The following is a 22,239-nucleotide window of genomic DNA, read 5'->3' on the forward strand; positions in this document are numbered from 1 at the left end:
GTAGGAAAAATTGTTTTCGAAAATTCAGGGGGGGGGGGGGGGGGGGACAAAAGGATTTGGACAGAAAAATTTGGCGCAATAAGCCAGGGGGAGAAAGGAAAGTACATTTTTTCAATTTTCAAGGGAAGGGCCAACGTACCAGGAGACTGTGATACAGGTTGTAAAGCTTGTAATTTGGGTATCGATAAACCACGAAAATTAAAGAGACACCAGTTTTGATAACAAATTTACTGGCAACAAAAAATTCATCAAAAAAATTTGTGGATTAAGCTTAAAGTCTTCTTCACCAGCAACCTGCCAATGGAACAGTTTTTGTGCAAAGATATCCTAATCACTGATATCATTACATCGTCTCTAGGTAAGTAACAAGTGTATTTTAGCCATGAAAATAATCAATTCAAATCAACTGCCTGTTAGGAATATCCTGTTAGTTTTGAATCTCAGATACAAATTTTCACAATCAGGTTCTGGTCGACCTTATTGGTGTTGGTTCAAATAAATGCTGCATATTTTGACACACTAGTCCCATTTCCACCAGTTAAGAAATGCACCTCGTTCAACAGGCTGTCTGACAAATCTGAAAAAAAGAGCGGGAAAAAAGTCTTTAATGCTACGTACTAAAGATATAAGTAATGGATTCTCTAGGTGTGAAGAGACAAAATTACCAGATTTTATGACCCTTTGAGGAAGTCGATTTTTGATATTATTTTGTAATTTTGGGAACCTTTTCAAAGAATCAATTGCTAATTTATCGCTTCTTTTCCCCTTTTAGAGATTTTCGATGGTTTAAAAGTGGGATCTTCATGACTCGCACATACCCGACACCAATTTACCCCGATACCCCCGCAATTTTTTTTTTCGTCAGCGGACGCAGACCTGATTTAGCGGCCGAAGACCTGATAGATAAATTAGAGTTAGTTAAAGTAGCTTGTACCACTCGGCAAGGCATCAGTTGCGATGGTTCAGTGGTTATTGCAGTGGTATCGAGAACGGAAGGTGGATAGTTCGAGACGAGTTATTGGTATTAATTTTCATTCTTTCCAGTTTAAAATCTTTTAACTTGATTTGGTTTCAATACTATTTTAATTGAAATATCATATAGAAATCTTGATTTGATTTATAAAAAAAAATTATACTAAATTTCCACAATTCGTTTTCTCCAGGTCTTCGGCCGTTAAAAAAGGATTCGACCAAGTCTTCGGTTTTTAATTCAGGTCTTCGGCTGCTAAATCAGGCCTGCGACCGCTAATTCAGGTCTGCGTCCACTGAGGGGAAAACAATCTGCAGTAACCCCTCCCCAGCGCTTCTTATGTAATTATTTTAGGTACTATAATATTTTGTGCACAGGAAAATTTCATTTTTGGACAGCAACTTGTTTACGGTAAAGCTTTTCTGGCCTTCAGCATGGCAAAAAACAACGACAGCGAACAAAAAAAAAAAGGAATTAAAGTTTCACTTTCTCACCTCTCGTTAACCAGTTTTTAGATTTGTAAAATTTCATAATGGCTTCAAATTCTCGCTGATTGTAATTCTCCATTCTAATGTGATGAAAGTCACCAAGGTCTTCCAACGCCTACATTTTGATAAAATATATTGAAAAAAATTAAAAGGATAAAAATACCATTATTAATGTTTCGAAATATATACCCCTTTCTCACAGACCCACTGAGACCGCTTCCCACTGGAAAAATCGGTTAAAAAATCGTCCCCGGTGGAAAATTATCATCCAATTTTTATCCCCACTGAAAATAATCAAATAAAGCACCTCTCATAGCAAAATATTCACTATTTTCCCCCATCCCCACCGAATTTTCTAAATTGAAAACAAAAGAATTGAAATTCCCAGCCATAAAAAAAAATGAGAATATCAATCCCTATCGAGTTTCAGCCCGTTATTTTTATCCAAACTGGCTGAAAAAATCCAACTGGGTCTGTGAGAAGGGTGTGTAATTAATTATTCATACGGTTTTATTTTTTGATGTAATTATCCTTGAACTGCAAACAGGGGATTTAGTTCAGCACGTAGTCCAGGCAGAACTACAGTAAAAACTTCAATCAACGGACACTCTAAAAGGCGGACACCTCTGATTAGCAGACAATTCTATTTTACCCGGTCATTTCCTAGTCAAATTCTCATAAAAAAGTTTCCAAAAGACAGACACTAAATTAGCGGACAAAGTGTTGTGCACGAAATGGCCAAGACCCTACTTTTTCCTCCTCTAGTGTATATCGATGGTCAAACTGGTCACAGACTTTAAAAGATTAGACATTATGTATTGATTTTATCTAAACTATATATTTCTTAAACACTTCAAAGTTTCATTGAACAAATTGGTTATGTTTGAAGCGGTCCAGTCTGGAAATGAAGATTTCACTGTAATTGCTTTATGCGTAACATTGGATGATGCTAATGAGCAACCCAGTGGTATACCCTCTTTGTTAGACTCTACTTAAACTCGCAGGCAATCCATGAAACTAAAATTCTAGCCAATAATAAGAAGCTCGGTGACGGAAGAGGGGTCTAAAAACACATACTACAGTAAACACTCGAGGGGCGACAAATTTACTCTTGGAAAAAGTTTTTATTAAATAAGTTTGAAAATTCAGCAAGACCGCTACTATGCTTAAAGTATACTAGAAAATGTTTTTATTAAATAAGGTCGACATAGACTAGTAAACTTTAAACAATTTTGATGCAAAAAATGATTAGAAAAAAAGTGGATTAAAAACCAATCTTTTTTATAACTTTCGGTAGATTCATCATTTTTTTAGAAAAAAAGTCTGTCTTTAATGTGGACCCTAGCTGCCAAGGAAGTTAAGGAGATTCTAGAAAACTTTCATCAAATAGCTCAAAATTACTACTTTTAGTATCTTGTTCCCCTCAAAAGCAATGTTTGAAATATTACGGTCTGCCGATTTTTTGGGACCGTTCTTTAATAGAACACCTCAATTCGGTACAGACTTTGATACAGGGACTTTACCCTTTAAAGCTGTCCTGACAACAATATCATCAGACTTCATTTAATTAAAACAATTTCTAATATACTTAAAGTCAAGATTCAACCGTTTAGTCTTAAACACTTTTTGTACTCTCGAAAGAAAGGCCGAGTGTTGGTAAAAAATAGACTTGAAATATAGCCTTAGTGTCTTTTGAATAGGATGAAGATTTTGACATCAGTTTTTGTGTTATTAATTTCGCCTTAGCGAAAGTATTACGATAGGCATGGTGCGGCGGCGATATCGGAAGAAAAATTAGAAAACGAAAGTATAACTAACACGGTGTAGAAGCGTAGAAACTTCTAGAATATTCTGGAATAGATTCAAAAAATGGACTCACTTGCTAAGATAAAACCTACTGTTTTGAGACCGCAAAATGCATAGTTAACGTAACCAAGCATTTGTAAACATTCCTCGTGAGAGTTTTTTTAATGGCTGCTCGAGTTTGAGTTGAGTGGTGTATCATTATAATGTTTTTTGGTATTTTTTTTAGAGTATTTAAAGAGATTTATATTCGTTTCAAGTTGTACATAGTATTTTATGTTTGTGTAGTTAGTGAATGCACCAATTAACTATTATAGTGCTAGGGATCTTGACATAGATTTAAAGTATACTTTTCGAACATCTCCATAGTCGAACGTGCGCACCGCACTGGGCTCAACTTCAGATTTTCCCGTTATTAGAAGGCCCAATTGTAACATTTCAAATATTTAGTATTAGGTAGCAAATATACTTTGTCCCCATACTTTGGCCGTTTTGGCTGAAATTTGGTACATTAAACTTACTGTTACTGGGTAACTATTGAAGAATTGAAAATTTAAAAATATTAAAAAAACTCCCGAAAAAACATGATGATAATATACTTTCTAATTGAATGAAATATTCGCTAGAAAATCGTTAAAAAATTAAGCAAAAATAAAAAATTATATGAAAAAGTTATGAAAAAACTCATTTGATTAGTAATTTATGATGGAGTAATTGATTCTAGAAGTCTCCTTTTTTTAGTAAGCGCTACGTTGCCGGAAAAAGAAGAGCTGCTTGCTGGTGTATCCAAAAAGAGTGTATTTTCTGAAAAAGATGAAACATAATTATTAAAAAATTTGCATACAACAATATAAACTTACTGTTTACTGCCAAATTTCAGCCAAATTTGACCATTTTTGCAGTCTCCAGGCTGCCCCAAAGTCTTAGCCTCGTTTTGGCGAAAAACTAGTCCCCAGGCCCCAAAAATCAAAATTTTCAAAAAATGAAAAAAATACCCCCAGATATTCACCCAAGGAACAAGTGTGCCAAATTTCAGCCAAATCCGACCGTTTTTAAAGTCTCCAAGCTGCCAGACTCGTTTTGGTGAAAAACTCGTCCCCAGGCCCCAAAAATCAAAATTTTCAAAAAATGAAAAAAACACCCCCAGATATTCACCCAAGGAACAAGTGTGCCAAATTTCAGCCAAATCGGACCGTTTTTAAAGTCTCCAAGCTGCCAGCCTCGTTTTTGGTGAAAAAAAACTCGTCCCCAGGCCCCAAAAATCAAAATTTTCAAAAAATGAAAAAAAAAAAAAAACACCCCCAGATATTCACCCAAGGAACAAGTGTGCCAAAATTTCAGCCAAATCCGACCTTTTTTGAAGTGTCCTGGCTGCCCCAAAGTTTTGGTGAAAAACTCGTCCCCAGGCCCCAAAAATCAAAATTTTCAAAAAATGAAAAAAACACCCCCAGACATTCACCCAAGGAACAAGTGTGCCAAATTTCAGTCAAATCCGACCTTTTTTGAAGTGTCCAGGCTGCCCCAAAGTTTTAGCCTCGTTTTAGCGAAAAACTCGTCACCAGGCCCCAAAAATCAAAATTTTCAAAAAATGAAAAAACTACCCCCAGATATTCACCCAAGGAACAAGTGTGCCAAATTTCAGCCAAATCCGACCTTTTTTGAAGTGTCCAGGCTGCCCCAAAGTTTTAGCCTCGTTTTGGCGAAAAACTCGTCCCCAGGCCCCAAAAATCAAAATTTTCAAAAAATGAAAAAAACACCCCCAGATATTCACCCAAGGAACAAGTGTGCCAAATTTCAGCCAAATCCGACCTTTTTTGAAGTGTCCAGCCTGCCCTAAAGTTTTCGGACGGACATACATACATACATACAGACATACATACAGACATTCTCAGATTATAGCTCAACTGAAGTTGAGAACCACATACACTTCACGACAACAACACAGGTATGATCTTCTATTTTTTTGTAGGAAAGAATACGTAGTCTATCGAAGTGATAGAAGAAACACCTTTTGTGTAGGACGCAATGTTCTCCATGTTGAATACTCCTTTTGGCGAACGCGGCGGTCTATTGCAAGAATAATTGCTCCACACTTTTTTAGTAAGTCCATATAGATGCAGGTAAAACAAGCAAGCAAGAAATTGGCACGCTAGCATTCTCCTAAATTGGCATGTCATAAGGCTGCGAATCCTCTTGCACATTGCTCAATAAAATATTAGCTCAAATATTAGGGTTTTATTTTCGTAATGGAGCAGGTACCGTGAGATCGGGTAACTTGCATCAGTGGAGGTTAACATGCATAGCCCTCAAATGAACAACTCGGCTGGTCAATAAAATACAAAATTAAATCAAAACAAAAATGGTAGAGTAGAGCTGTGAGATATGCGGAATTGAGTCAATAGGTAGTCACGTTATCCCAAACAATTATATAATTAACAACTCCACTGAATCCAGCATTAAAACAATAATAAGGAAATATCTAGTTACACGTGTTTATACTAAATATGCTTTCGTGTGTTACCATAAGCTGGTCTATTGTGTCGACACCCCTCATCTAATTCTGTCACCCTTCTTTGAAGATATGAATAACAGGAAGGTTGATTTGTCTGATAGTTGTTTGGAAAAACGCGTCAACCTATGACCTATTGACCCAATTCTGCATATTAAATTACTCCAGCCATTCAGGCCAGAAATTATTTGCTCCGTACGACGGAAATAAAACCCTTTCATAGCCAATATGAACAAAACTTATACATCAGGTAATATCTAATTTCCTGCTGGTTTTACTTGCATTTACTAAGTATAGAGGTAAATTTAAGCTTTCGTAATATATAAGTACAATAGGCAGTCGTGTTAGCCTAAAGGAGTATTGACAAAAGATCTTTTATTTTTCTGACTGCTAAGCAAGAAATAAACAGTAAAAATCAGCGATTTGGAGCTTCTTATTTTTTCAAACAGAAAGTACCCCACAGTAAGTTAGACATTAGACTAACTTACTGTGGGGCATGTTGTGATGCTTGAGTTTTTCATTATATAAAGGCCTTTTGCTAGTTAAGGATGTCATGTTGAATAATTAAACACTCCAGCATTATAAAAAATTGACACATTAATGCATAATTATTTTATTAAGTGTACATTTGTGTTTCTTATCATTGTTTTGATGCTGGAATTTTAATTATTCAACATGACATCCTAACTAGGTAGTAAAAGGCCTATTCAATATGACAGTGTGTCACTAGGGGGGAATTCTCTACATCACATTCCAAAAGAAAAAGGACAATGAATGTCTCAAATATGAAAAAACAAACATTTTTTCTACAAAAAGTTCATTATGCCACTTAATAGAAGGGGTCTGCAGGTATTATCTGCCCATCTGGTCAATAGTGTGACAGTGGAGATATTTTGAGAAAACATCACTCATCCCAAAATAAACAATCTACATTATCCATTCAAGTCCAACGTGCTTACGCAGGAATAGACCATGAAAAGACCTTCTCTAGCTACCAGCATTCAGTCAATGGAAAATTATCATATACCACTCACGTTGAATAGATTTACGCATGAAGATCATCGAGGAAAACGGACTGCAACCCCGTTAGCCCAAGCGTGACTAATATCTTACATACCACTGACACACTGAGATAATCGAGAACAAAACCAAGAGACTGAATCAATCTACGCACAACACTGAAAGATTTATGAGCTGGGATCGAGGAAGCAATCCCAACCAAATGAATGGACGCGGACAACTAAACCAACGTGACTATTGATCCCAGGCTCTAAATCCAGTCCTCTAAATACTTATAGAACTAAAAACTATAAATACCGGAATCACAAAATCATTATTGGAGTCGGAGAGCGTGCTGAGAGTCGAAACATGCTGGAAAGCTAGAGAGTTACGAACCGTACTATTAGTAAAGAGACTTGTTACTGATTTAAATCTGGAACCTTCCATAACATCAATTGGAGATATTATCGTGTTATCGACTTTTTATTTGGAGTTATTGAAATATTAGTGATCACTTTTATGTAAATATAAAATTCATTCGATCGAAGTTACTATCGTCCAGTTACTATCTTCTTAAATTGTACTCTTTCAGGGTACACTGCGCCTCGGGGTTTAGTGAAACTGTCTGGTGAAATATCCAGGGAGTTCCACACATAAATCACCGTGTGCGACAATAGTATAACAGAAAGAGTCAGAGCCAGACTCTTTGACTAAAGTAGATCAAGTCTATCAAGTCTAACTGTTCTGAAATAGAACAGAATGATTTTATTTATTTTTTGTTAATTAAAAGTAGTATTTTGTAGGAAAGATAATTTTGTGTGTATATGAATTTTGAGAAAACGAAAATCTTAAGGTTCTAGTTAGTATCTCTGTTCTAGTATAACTAGTAAGTATAAAAAGATTTGTGTTGATTATTTTGCTCTCTTTAAACTTTACCAGACATGTCTCTCTACTGTAATTTTTTCGTCTATTCGATTCTGACTTTTAATTCTTTATTTTATCTATTTAATAATCGTACAAAAGGCGAAATTTTCGACTATAAGTCGTCTTGTTTTGTATTGCTTTACAAAATTCTTCGATTACTTCTGAATCATTGTTGTGCGTGGAAAGAAAAAACATTACCGTCGTCCAGCATATTGATATTTAACATGGATGGAAAGCTCGAGCCTTCGTAGAAACACTTAAGAAATTAGATATGCAACTAAGGTATTTGATAAAAGCTCTTCTTGAAACGGGTTGTGTTGAAGTATGGTTATATTTTCCCATTGAAAACCGATGCATCCGTCAAACACACGAGAATTATGTTCTGTTTATTGAAACAGAGTGGCAGGCCACAGATGACCATCACATTGTCAATCTTTTACATGACATACCTCACTCTAACGATAAAATTGTACAAAACCTGGTTTTCTTAAGTTTCTCTTATTACCCAAAAGAAGAAGAAACAAGCAACATGCTGAATGGACCTACCTAATGATTAACATCAGATGAAAATAAGAAAAAATTGTACAAAAATTCAGAATGGAAAAATAAAGCTTGTGTGTTGAATAATGTAAAATGGTAAAAAGGAATTTCCCCAAAATACGAAAATCACTTAAACCATTCAGGCCCAAAAAACCTTTTAAGCTGTTTTTGGCCCAAATTTGCCCAAAAAAATTTTCCTTAAAAATCTGGCTCCGTCACATTTTGGGCATTGCCATTTTGCATCATTTCATTGTGCAAAAAATCAGAAAAAAATTATGAGTCAACATTGAGAAAAGCTATATTTTCTTATTTGGTTAAAGGGAATTTCCCCAAAATACGAAAATCCGTCTTTTAAGGCGAATAAGAATTTTCCAGGAAAAACCACTTCAGCCATTCTTTAGAGAATCTTGCCCTCCATCTTTACAAAAAATCAGAAAAAAGTAATGACAGGATTTTACAAAGTCCAAAAAACCCTATTTTTAGGCAGTTTTTGGCCCAAATTTGCCCAAATAAATTTTTTCTCAAAAATCAGGCTTCGTCACGTTCTGGGCATTGCCATTTTGCATCATTGTGCAAAAAATCTGAAAAAACTAATGAGCCAATCCTGAGAAAAGCTGGTAACAGACGAACGGACGAACGGACATGGGTTAATTTATAGAACCTCCACCGGGGTACCCGGAGGTAGGTCCAAAAAACACTTCGATCATTGCAGACAAACTAAAAGAGAAGCCAGGCAAATACAACATTATTTTACTCTGCCAAAAGTCTTTTTTCTCGGTTTTTTTGCACGCAAAATGAAAAATGGTTGCCACGACAGAATTTCATTCGGACAAACCCTGATGCTGATTTTTTTAATCCGGAGTCCTTGTCTATAATCCTAATCACAATTGGTATGAACAATACTATCAAACACACATTGAGTCGCGATGCTTAATCAATATCTTTGTGTGGGGCGTTAAGTTAATAAATTCAGATGATAATCGGTACGAGCCTCCACATTTGTTTACGTTAGAAGTCCTCCACAATTACTTCGACTCTGATAATATCTCGATTTATTATTATTTATTATACTTTATGGATTAAAGGTTAAAGGCTCGAGGTACCCGTTTTGGGTTCCATACCTCTTAAGATTCAATGAAAAGATAATATTGACGAAGGATTTGAACTCGGAAAGTGGAATACAAGAAGATATAGAACAAATAGAAGGCGACAAGCAGATCCACATGGTGTTTTCTTACAAGGAAACCTCTTTTATTTTTGACGATGCGATCAGAATTATTTTTGACAACGATGCGAAAGAATCTCCATTTGTAAACAAAGATGGACATTTTGTAATATGGGAAGAAGATCATATGAGCCCTGTGTTTATCAAAATGCTCATCGAAAAAATTAACTCTTTGATATGTGAATAAAATACATTGGAACATATATTTTCGATGAAACGAACCACCGTGAAAACGGATTTGTGTCCGCCGCCAATTGCCGCGCGGGCATTTTTTTGTCCGTTTTACCACCCTAAAACCGTCCCAGTCTTTTTCTCACACCTAGACAATAGAAAACGGTGTAAAAAAAGGATTGGCTCGAGTTTAGGGGGATAATTAAATATAAAGTGGCACCTAACCGCGCGACTACAGTCGAAAAGGTGTATTAAAGGTGGCCACCTTTTAAAGACTTTTTGAATTATGGGCTCAAAAGGGTGTCACAAATTTTACATTTTTTTAGTTTTAAATTATTTTTTGAGATAAAGAATCAAAGACACAAAAAGATGGCTTAAACAAGTACACGTTTTTTTATAAGAACATCCAAGGTTTTTGAAGTTTTCGGATTTTCTTAACTTTTTAAGTTTTAAGCCTAAAATTGTTCTTAACATGTTCTTATTTTCACCATTTTGTGAGTATTTGTGAAACACATACTTTAGTTACCTAATCGAGTTTGCCCTTCAAGGTCCACTAATTGGAAGGAGAATAACAGATCTTTTGACCATTTCGTACAATAGAGGCTTTCCTCTAATCGAAGTGTTTGCCTTTCGGAGACTTTCTTCATGAAAAGACAGGACATATAATGACTGTCCACCTTTTAGAATGTCCGCTAATTTGCGGTTCTACTGTAGTTTGGGTCGGCTCAAATGTACCTAACGATTGAGATTTTATCAAGCAGTCGCCTTGGGAAAATATATATTTCCCCAAAAAAGAACATCTTTTACCAATGCTTTATAGAAAGAATTTAAAAATTTAAGTACCTATAACCGTTTTTTATATAAGAACATAAGGCTTCGATGGCCAAAATGTTATGAGCAAGTTATTTTGTGAGCATTTTAAGGCTTTGTAGACTCAATACACCCTATTTCCTAGAAAAGTGGTCAAAAATACTCACAAAATGGTCAAAATAACAACGTGTTAAGAACATCTGAATGCTTATGTATGTTCTTATAAAAAAACGTGTATGGTATACACACAGTAAATAGTAAATAAACCCAGTATCATTATCTCACCTCATTATTCAGCAGTAAGTCTTGCTCGAGAAGGTCCGTTAATTTGGTTCCCATGTATTGTCCACTTTGCGATAAGGCGAATACATACGAGCTTCTGTCGCCCTAAAGATAAAAGGAATTACCATATACATTGAATGAAAAGCAGAAAAACGGACACTTTGTAAATATAGTTTTCTATGTTATTGTGTAATTAATTATGTAGGTTCTACAGGGAGCTAAAAGGTTCCATGACAAAAGATAACTAAAAATAACCTTTGTCTATTTCATTAAGCGAAACGAAATTAATTTATAGCTCTACGGGTCGACCCTATTTTTTTCCAAAAATCAAAATATAATAAACATAGATGAATATTAATATTGATTAAATATTTACTGCTTCAAAACGCCAAACTTTTTTAGATATTGACGTTTATATTTATCTTACACGTTTTTTTATTACCACAAACTATATAAGAGCATAAGGCTTCGTTAGCTAAAATATTAAGAACAAGTTAAGAATATTTTAAGGCTTGGCGGACTCTAAAAACCCGTTTTCTTAGGAAAATGGACAAAAATGCTCACAAAATGGCGAAAATCAACATTTTTTAGAAAAAGTGGTCTCAAAAAGACAAAATAATGTGGTCTCTGTGTTTAAATGTACATCTGCACTAGAATACACCACTTTTCAAAACTGGGATGGTGGTATGCAAAAGAAACTCTTTTAGTGCTCATCTGAGATTCTAGTACCGACCCCCACTCTCTGAGTAATTTTCTATTATTTGCACATGGTGGTATCTTTTGGATTTTCTTTTGCAAAGGATTTCTTTTGTATGATGCTTTCTTTAGAGATTGTAAACATTAATAAAGCTGCACCCATTATTTTATTTTTGGTGATAAAAAAAAATCTTAACCTTTACCACGCCTTCTCTCTGGGAACTTCACCCCGTGCACGCCTTGTCGTTTTGGGAAAAATGACAGTTTTACGCTTTCTGTCATAACTTTTGATCTACTAAACCGATTCAAAAAAATAAGCCCATTCTGGAAAGCCCAACTATCCTTCTTTCCAAAAATGTTAAAATAAAGGATTTTCCTCTATCAATTGTGACACAGTAGTCTTCTGCTTTTTAGAGTTGAAAAAAATTCAAAACGCAATTTGCCATATTTTTCAAAATTTTAAGTTCCGGTTAAAAAAAAAGTGGGGAGAACATTTGCGATACCATAATTTTCTGGCTCATTGTTTCCACCATTATAACTACAACTGCTAGCCAAAAAATCACAATCATACCTTTACTAGAAAGGCAGAAATTCATTTTTAGAAAACCTTGGTTTTCGAGAAAATTTCCACGTAAATCAGAGGCACGTAAGGCAGAGGCCCCTCGAGGTAATTTTTATGGGAAGTATCACTAAAAACAGCTAAAAATGACTTTCCTATCATCAACCAGCATGAAAGCAATAGAAATAACATAGTATATACACTTTGAAACTCTTTGCAGCCTTATCAGAAGCTTACCTCAAACACTGACTAAACTACAAACAAGCAATACATAACATTTCCAACCAATAAAACAAACCATTTTCCACTAAATCAACATAAAAAGTTAGTTACAGCAGTCAATGAGCTCATAATTTCCCAAAGAATATTTTGCCTGATTTTCCAGTTTGTTTTGACAGTTAAAATCGAAAGTAGGTGGTTTCAAACTACTGAAAATAGTTGGCCCAGCCGCGCAGCGCAAGTGGGCCTTTAAAAAGCAACTGAACGAAAAGATTTTGGCTTTGTCGGAGCCTGAGCGCGCAATAGATTAACAAGTCCAGTAGTCCAGGCTAGACCAGCGGCCGATTTAGAATTTTTGCCTCGCCTACCCGCACGATGTTTGACCTACTCTTATATTGGATTGAATTGGTAGTAAAGTCAAATTACATTCTCTTTATGGCAAAGTATTTTTTAGGTCAGGGAGCAAGTGGGAGCATTTGGATGTTGGAGTTTTATATTTCAAGCTTGACAGAGACTTTTTTCAAGTAAACTTATGTTGTAATTCATTAAATGATAATAAAATGCAGCTCATGTGTAAATTTGAATAAGTTTGGAATATTTTTCATGATGGTGACCCGAAGGGTCAGTTTGGATTTATCGCTCTAAACGGTCGGTGGCTGGATTTTTTTTAAAACAGGACAGAGAATTTTTCAAGTAAATTTATGCTGTAACTCATTAAAGGATACTAAAATGCAGCTAAAGTGTAAATTTGAATAAGTTTGGAATGTTTTTCATGATGCTACCCGTGAAAATGGTCAATTTTTGATTTATTACTCTAAAAATAAACTAAAACAGTCGGCGGTTGGATTTTTCAAACCTGACAGAGAATTTTTTCAAGTAAACTACTTATGCTATAACTCATTAAAGGATGCTAAAATACAGCTCATGTGTAAATTTGAATAAGTTTGGAATGTTTTTCATGGTGCAACCCGTGAAAATGGACAATTTTGGATCTATCGCTCTAAACGGTCGGTGGCTGGATTTTTCAAACCTGACAGATAATTTTATCAAGTAAACTTATGTTGTAATTCATTAAAGGATACTAAAATACAGCTCATGTGTAAATTTGAATAAGTTTGGAATGTTTTTCATGATGCTACGGGTTAAATCGATATTTCTGAACTTTGACGGTCAACATTTGACATTTGAAGTTTGTGAATTTATTTAAACCGATTTTTTCTTTCATACCAGTAACAAAAACATAAAGCAAATCTATTATATACATATATTGCATATCATTTATCATTGCTGACCTTCCCCTGACCTTCCAGCGCAGCTGGTTTCTTTCTTTTCATTTTTCACTTTTTTCACTTTTTGAATGTTCAATGTTCCGTATTTCAATCTCTGCCAAAAATGTGCATTAGGATTCTAAGACTCGATGTTTCCTTTAAACCCTAAAATTGCAAAAATACAATTCCGCAAACATTGATTCTCTCAAGGTACCCGTTACAAACGACATTTGGTTATTGCCACGTCAGCTGGGCCTTCACGCCGCTTCGGCTTCTTGTTTGTTTACATTTTCTCTCCGTCATATAAGACATTTCCCGGGATTTAAAGGCGTCTTTAAGGCGGTAGGGCGACTTTTCTTAAAACCGCACGAAAAACGTATATTTACGGCCTCGGCTATAGCTTAAAACGTAAATTTACGGCCTCAGCGTGGTAAAGGTTAAATCGGAGTTTTTTTTAAACTAATGGGAGCACTAATCAATGTGGGTGAAATGACATAAATTTTAAGCGGAAAATTTCAGTTAAAAATGGACCGACATCGAGTAGTGCAGCCATTAGGGTACCACTTTTCAAGAGACTCTATCAAAGATTGCGGATAATTTAGCTATAGGAGTTCAGTGGAATTGATGCCAATCCAGTGTTTGCATAGATTTTAAAGGAAAGATATGGTTTGATAGGGTCCTATTTCTATTTCTGAAAAGAGGTTCAAAATTGGGAAAACTGAATTTGTAAATATACAGCGTGAACTTACCAAAATATAAGAGGGTGACATCAATTTTTTGAAATGATGAACCAACGAAAGGTTTTGGGCGTCCACCTATTAAAATTAAATAAAATAGGAATTAGTTTTGATTTTAAGAAGTTTTTTTCAAAAGTTCAAAACATTGACGAAACTGAAGCCGATTTTTTTTTCGAAACGTTTTTTTCGTTAGAAAAAATTTCTAAGCTCCCAAAGCTGAAATCTTAAGAACAATACCAGCCTGAGATTTCGGGAGATAATTATAAACGGCCGAGCCCTAAAAGCTAATGTTAAATCGTATTTACATATTTTTCCCGTTACAATTTTAAAATCATTATTCGAAGGAAACGATACTGACAATTTTTTTTTAACTTTAAAGATTCTAGCCGGTTTTCAAAAAATATAATATCTGAAACGCCCTTTAAAACAAGTTATAGTCTTTACTTTTACTAACTACTTTCCCAAGTAGAAAATCTTGAGGATTTTGGAGCCCGCCCTAAATTTAATGGGGGGTGGCACTATCTATGACAGTAAAGAAATATAACAGAAACGCATTTTAAAACATATCATTCTTACTCTTACTAACTTCTTTTCTTATTAGACAATTTTGAGGGTTTTAGAGCCTGCCCTAAATTCGGGTTTTCAAAAGAAATGAGATTCTTTAACGAACTTCTCTCCCCCTAGTAGACAATTTTGAGGATTTTGAAGCCCACCCTAAATTTAAAGGGGCGGCACTATCTACGGCGGCAAGGAAATGAATCATTCGTACATACCATTTTACCATCGACTTTGTGTGAAGATCTTTCATATAGCCCATTGAAGGAGTCTACAGCGAACAAGATGTTTGTACTACCGAGAAAGAAATTGAACGTTTCATTTTTACATAAGAGTTCCCATTTCATATCAGGACAGTGTCTGCCTAATGTCATATTATACTGATATAAGCAAAGCCTGTGAATTAAAATTGATGAGTAAGCAAACGGTATTACTTTTATTTAAAAACAAAACCTTTAATATTACATCGTTGCATTAACTAAAAATACACCATAATTTTTTTGTATTATGTAGCTTGGTCTTACAAAGCCATTGTAAATTAATAACTGCTGCTATTTGACAAGGTGCGATATTTAAAAAATGGCCTAAGTTTCGCGTTCAAGATTCAGTGTTTGTTGTTGTCCAAAGCGTAGTCAGGGATTTCTAGTGAAATTTGTGTTTTGCAGAGTTAATTTTCGAGCTATAAACCCTTAAAGCAGAAAATAAGTTTCGCGAAAATTAGTTCCCTAAAAGCTATAGTTCAAAATATACCTTGTATTGATACGAAGCTCCTTTAAAATGGCACCAACGGCATCGTTGGCGTACAAACTTCGACTAATACCCTGGTAAAAAGAAAGAAATGAAATGAATTTTCAAGTGGAAGAAAAATTCAGAGACAACTCTGCTTACAGGCTATTATGTACACAAAACCTTGGTAAAACAAGTTTTTACGCGCCCTTTTAAAACTGCATACTATTTCATTGCTCTAAGGTACCCGGGGATAGGAATAAAGAGGCGGATTAAAAGAATACCCCCAAAAAATCTGACTAGCATCAGAACATAACAAGGGACTTTTCTTTTGAAGCTAAAGATATTTTCAAAGGTTTCAGCAGCAATTACGGTCGGTGCTACTCGTTAAAAAAGCCGACCCCTTATAAGTATAAAATGATTGAAAAAATCTAAAAAATGAATTCTAAATCATAAAAAAAGAGATTTCTTAACGTTCGTACCTGGTCAATTAATTCGAGCAACGGTCGTCCTTGTTCAGTCATTTCTCGTTTACCCCACTTGTATTCTTGGGTTGTCGAGTTCTAAAGAGAAAAAATAATCGAGACAATATTTTAACTTTTAAGAATAATGCCGAGCCTTAAAGTTTTGGTCAAGTTATCCTGTAAGAAAAAGAAACTAACCGTTAAATAGTAAATTTAAGATAGCCAAGAATAATGAAGGTTTTATGATATATATTACATAGCTCCAGCCTCGTAAGTTATTTCATTTGGAAAAATAAAACTGGTGCACCAAACCCTTGAAAAAGTGAGGAGACTGGGTTCGAGATTACCAAGAAGGAATGGCATCAAAATGTCTGAAGTCGTTGCACTGACATCTCCAAAGACAATAAATTTTGACGTTATTTCCTTGTAAATTCAAGCGTTGACAGGCGTATCATTATGCTTACATTTTGAAGGTAATTGAAGTTCAACTGTCGAAAAGAATTTAACCAGATGAGCGATTCTTTCGGTTGGTCAAATCTCCCTGGACGCCATTGGCAGGGCTGAACTTCTGTTGCTGTTTGACTATCCACCAAACGAAATCCTGAAAAAAACGAAAACATAATATAACTAATAAAAGAACATATGGCTTCGCTGGCCAAAAAATTAAGAACAAGTTTTAAAGAACATTTCTAGGTCTAAAACTTCAAAAATCTAAGAATATCCGAAAATCCTACAGTTCGTCAAAACATGATCCAAAAAGTATAACATCGGGTAACATGAGGTAACATCATAATGATGGTTATCCAAAAAGTATAATATCAGGTAACATGAGGTAACATCATAATGATGGTTATACAAAAAGTATAACATCGGGTAACATGAGGTAACATCATAATGATGGTTATCCAAAAAGTATAACATCAGGTAACATGAGGTAACATCATAATGATGGTTATCCAAAAAGTATAACATCAGGTAACATGAGGTAACATCATAATGATGGTTATCCAAAAAGTATAACATCAGGTAACATGAGGTAACATCATCATGATGGTATATAATTCAACCTACCATTAGGAATGTAAACAATGACCCAATCCTTTTGTATAGCATAATGTAAAACATGTAGAAGTGACATGCTTTTCCCACATCCTTGTGGGCCATCTGTAAAAAAGGTGAGATAAACAATTGTCAATAATCATAACATACAACATAATAAGTATTATGATATAAGATTTCAAATTATATTATAAAGTGAAGAGCTTAGTAAAATTCCCGCTATCTTCTTTTAGGAGATTGGGTGACAAAGCAGCATTGTGCGTTTCGTCCTTATTGGGCCTCATCAACACTGTGTACTGCACCTTGGCTAGACAGATCAAATTGCCTTAATATCACATGCCACGTATTGTGGCGCCGACTGAGATTAGAGAAGTGGGCAGAACGGAAATTTCCTGGGGAGTTCTATATTTTATATATGAATTATATCCATCATGCGATGGTTACAAACAACATAACACATATTATGATACAATGTTGTTTTGTATTTTGTACTGAATCAAGATGTATACACAGTTACCTTATCGGGGAAAAAAATGTCGGGGGAAAGTGATTTGAGAGGGTGACGACATTTTCCCCCGACGAATTTTTTCCCCGATTTTTTAAACCCCAACCAAAATTAAAATCTAAATTTTTTACACCTTTATTAACCGAAATTAGTGCTTTAAACGTACAAGATCTTTTTTCAAGCTAGTGAAGGAAGCCATTTCATTTGGACAATTTAGTTGGGTAAAAGTGATTAAATTCTAAATTTCGTCGGGGAAAAGTGACGAATTTGAAATTTTGGTCGGGGGAAAGTGACGAAAATGCCTGTAGGTGACGAAATTTTTCCCCGACGAAAAAAAAAACCCAACTAAATAAAACTCCGACATTAATTTTTTTCCCCGATAAGGTATAGTCTCCATAACTCGGACAGGTACAGAGAACACTAGTTTGTTCGAAAATTATGGGAATTTTGAGTTATGAAGATATGATCAAAAAGATAATGAACGTTAAGGAGACGTGGAAGTTATAGGGATTCGAGTTAAAGAGACACTACTGTACTTCTGTTTCTTTGTCGCCCAATACCAAATAGAAAATGATTTCGTTTCACAACGATGCGATACAAGATAATAATGACCATAATGCAATGGCGTGATTAAAATGAGGTCAACCATAGTTAATTAATAGCAATCTTACAAATAACGTATTTGTTTGACGTATCAGTGTTTTCCAGTTGTTGGATGATTTTTAAAGCAGGTTTTCTCAACATCAAGGTGTGCTCTGACAGAGCTTTTGACTATAAAAGAAAGAAAACTTAAGAGATCAAACTTTAATAATGAGGAGGTCGGTTGAGCTAAATTTGCAAGAAATATAAAAATACAGCTGAAATTTAAGACAATGATGAATCATGCTTCATGTTTCATGGAACATGAAAATCCACACTTGTAAAAACTTTGTTTTTTAGGAGTTTTTATTTTCCATAGTAAAACAGTGAAGGGATTTTTTTAAAGATTATAAACATAAAGTGAGGCGAAAAGTTCGATTTTTTCATCTTCCACCCTCTTATTATTAGTTGGACATTATAATAATTGGGAAATTTTGATCAAAAAAGGCATCACATTATTTACAATAATGACAATGAGCATTATACTTACCAGTTCTTTAAACTTCTTGGGAACATTTTCACTGAGATTATTTTGAATGATCTTTTTGTCAATCGAATAAAATTTGAGATAATCGTCATTTGTATGTTTTGTCTGCAAGAAAAATAAAAATAAGAAACTTTTAATTGCGAAACCACGGTATATCTTACTATACTAAACGAGTTTATGAAAAATGTCTGTAACGCTAGCCCAGTAGCATATGTTAAGGTTTCTAAAATTTGAACGCCGCGGCTGGAAAACCTATCCACCTTCGATACAAAAAGTCTCGCGCTAAGTTTGACAAGCGTAGAAAACTCGGACTAAAGAAGACTCTACACTGCTATTTGTAAACGAAAAAAGTTCTGACGTCAATTTCATGAAAAAGTACTGCGACGTCACAAAGTTTCAAATAAAATGGTGTGGCATTTTTGTTGCACGATTTCGAATTATTTTATATCAACACACGCAACTTAAAAAGGTTTCAATGTTGGTTGCATTGCATATGTGCCGGTCTTAAGCTGTCCGCATGCGAAGCCAACAAACGGGAAAACCTTCAGTGCTCAATCGCAAAGCGCGAGCCTCTCCTTCACAACTAAGGCTTTTTCTTTCCTAGAAGCAACCCTCTCACCACCTCAGACACCTTTGGGCGTCTGCAACGACGGGTACCCTCGATAATTTTGACAGGATCACTATGGCATTTCATTAAACACAAACTTCCGTTATCTTAAAAAGACATATCATCGAGGCTTACAGACACAAAATTTTGACTAATGTAGAAAGTTTAGAAGTATATTTTTTATTATGTATTTGGCATTTTAAGCCAAAACGATGTCAGGAATTAACCCACATTATAGTATTTTAAAGGCTTTTGATGCGCAAGCAAAACCGTTAACCGGCGTTTGCGACGACGGGAACCGTCTAGTTATGTACTATATATAAAGCGTATAAGTCGTATACCTTTTCGGCCCTTTTTACGCCGGCACTTATTGGGGTTATTGGTAGGCTCTTGACGTATTAAGGGCTGGTGTTCAAAGGGCCGGTGTAAAAAAGGCCAAAATTTTGCAAATTTTACTTTAAAGTGGCGTTAATTTTTTATCATTATTTCTCAATTTAAAGGATTTTAGGTATGATTCGAAGACAAAAATTATCCATTGTTTTACTCCATATCTAAAACTTCGCAAATGGAATTTTCAACAGTTTACTACTGAAAATGATATTTTATGTAAATTGAAGCATAAATAGCCATTCTAGCAAATTTTGGCGTTATTTACGGCCCTAATCGGCGTAAGCCCAAAACCAGGCTGTGGCGTAATAAGGGCCGGCGTAAAAGGGGGCCGGCGTTAAATTAGGGCCGGCGTAAAAAGGGCCGATAAGGTAGGTATTTAAGGCTTCTTTAGATGTACAAGTTTTAATATGTAAGAACAAACTATATGGAAACAAAAGACTTCAATGGCCAAAATATTTAAGAACAAGTTAAGAACATTATGAAGGTTTGGTGGACTGTTAAAACACTCGGTATGGAGAGTGTAATGGTTAATCTTAAACAAATGTGAACATACTGGATCACTGGCAGCGTGTAAAACCGATATCGAGTTTTCTTCATCCGTGTTTTGTTTCAATGCAGGTGTAGCAAGGGTGCGTAGCACAACCTATAAGTTAGAAATGTTTTAAAGAAGTCTTTTTAAGTACAAGCGAAGAAAAATCATGAGACATAGCTAAAATAAGAAAAAGTATAATAGGCGTCTTTGATAGCTAAATACTTCTGCACGGCAAAGCAATCAGATCTTATGATTGGAGGTCATGGATCAATACTCTTGTCTCCCGAATAGACGGGGGGGGGGGTCCGAATAAGCAGGGGGGTAGGAAAATTTTCTAAATTCTAATAAGCGGGGGGATGGAATAAGAGGGGAGGAAGTAATTTGAAGACAGAATTTTTTTAAACTGATATCATATCAATTTCAACAACAACAAAAGAAACTTTAACAAATGAACACGTAAAATAAGAACCAAAAATAACAAAAAGGAAGATTTTAACAAGTTTAAGGTCTATCTACACTGTAATAAAATATTAAATTATTCAAATTTAATTAGTGCGGGGTCTTAATAGGAGCGGGGGATGGATTTTTTTTCATTTAACATTTAGCGGGGGGACGTCTATTCGGGAGACAAGAGTACTGAAAAGCCCTGGTCAAAATTCTTGTCAAGATCTCTGGCAAGATCTGGGAGGATCCTTCAAGATCTTGTGATATTTTAAACTATAGTGGAGGTCTTGTGGTGAAGGGGGCATATTGAAACATGTGGTCCTGAAGTAATCTTGATATTGACAAACCTTTCTCTTTATATGATTTGATTTGGCCAAACAGTTGCATGTCGTCCTTGACGCTCTTCTAGAAAATTACAAAGTAAAAACACTCAGAATGGCTTCACTGTGCAACAGTGTATGTATAGGCTATTTGTATAGGCTATTTCACAGTAGCAAAGCGTAATGGGTAATCAGGACTACTTCGCGCTAATAATGATGACTTACTATCGGTCCAAAGTTCTGAACAATTTTGAAGATTTTTGCGTCTAACCAACGGGAAACCGGGGCGCAATCAGTCCTGATTACCCATGATCCATTTGAACTGTGGACCTATTATATTCTGCAGTAATACAAAAATACTTTCAGTATCAAGATTCGGTCTAGGAAAAGGTTCAAATAGATCTATATCTATATACAAACTATAGAAATTGAGACTTCAATGAAAACCCATCCACTGGGTGAAATAAGAGAATCTTGAAAATAAGAGAGTCTTGAAAATATAATATTTCCATATAATTTTGTAAATATGGAAATAAATGTCTTTTCTATATTTCCAAAGTTGTGGAAATACCATATTTCATAATATTTCCAAATCTGAAATATCATATTTTCAATGAATTTCAGAATTGGAAATATCATGAAATATATTTCCACAACTTAGAAATATAGAAAAGTCATATTTCCATATTTAGAAAATTATATGGAAATATCATCCAGGATTGGAAATCTCTTATTTCGCCCAGTGACCGACCTTTTGAGGGGGACTGGGTACCATCACTCTGATAAAAGAGTATGGGGGACTATGTCAGGCACTACACGTAGTATGGTGACGATACTCATAGGTTCAACACCTGCGAATATGTATATTCCCGTGTAATTCGAGTATCGTCGTCTATACCAATAACTGTCATGTCGCGAGTGCAGGGTTAGCAGTGTCTGGTAAGCGTGTTAATTCCCCGAAGGGGAAAGCACTTATAAATCAAACGTGTAGTAAAAAAAAAAAACGACTCCGATGAAGAAATGTCATTGTGAAATAAATCTTCACTTACAATAAAACTGGTTGTAAGCCAAACATTATGTTGTTATGATTCTGTCACATCCAAAGTTATCCTTTTATTGTATATTTTTAATTTTCTAGAAACAGAGATGAAAATTATAACAATCAATACGGTATGGTCAGAATTGGTTAAAATTTACTTAGTCTTAAAAAAATAAATCAAAATAAAGAAAGTTAAACTATGGTATAATTTTCGGCGTACTGGAATTTTAGTTTTGTCTATTATTATGCTGGGTTTTACCGGGTAGGCCAAA

At 35.0% G+C, this 22,239-nt stretch overlaps 1 protein-coding gene across 1 annotated transcript; it reads right to left on the reverse strand.

The window, feature by feature from the left end:
* Window positions 1–162: 162 nt before the first annotated feature.
* Window positions 163–22,064, reverse strand: LOC136806130 (small ribosomal subunit protein mS29-like). The gene is made up of 14 exons (XM_067062697.1): window positions 21,978–22,064; window positions 20,956–21,013; window positions 20,186–20,275; window positions 18,639–18,740; window positions 18,181–18,280; window positions 17,017–17,109; window positions 16,410–16,546; window positions 15,964–16,044; window positions 15,506–15,576; window positions 14,974–15,049; window positions 14,213–14,278; window positions 10,725–10,826; window positions 1,465–1,573; window positions 163–577 (listed from the first exon to the last, which is right to left on the reverse strand). The coding sequence occupies exons 1-14, from the start codon at window positions 22,001–22,003 to the stop codon at window positions 492–494; spliced, it is 1,197 nt and encodes a 398-aa protein (XP_066918798.1). The 5' UTR covers window positions 22,004–22,064; the 3' UTR covers window positions 163–491.
* Window positions 22,065–22,239: the final 175 nt, after the last annotated feature.

This window comes from Clytia hemisphaerica, unplaced genomic scaffold (assembly GCF_902728285.1).
Source record: "Clytia hemisphaerica strain Z4C2 unplaced genomic scaffold, Clytia hemisphaerica genome assembly, whole genome shotgun sequence".
Lineage (NCBI taxonomy): Eukaryota > Metazoa > Cnidaria > Hydrozoa > Leptothecata > Clytiidae > Clytia > Clytia hemisphaerica.

Coding starts and splice junctions, on each gene's coding strand:
- LOC136806130 (XM_067062697.1), bottom strand. CDS start 22,003: ATGTTTGGCTTACAACCAGTTTTATT. Junction 20,276..20,955: donor CAAATCATATAAAGAGAAAG/GTTTGTCAATAT, acceptor TCTAACTTATAG/GTTGTGCTACGCACCCTTGC. Junction 10,827..14,212: donor TGTCACCCTCTTATATTTTG/GTAAGTTCACGC, acceptor TTTTATCTTTAG/GGCGACAGAAGCTCGTATGT.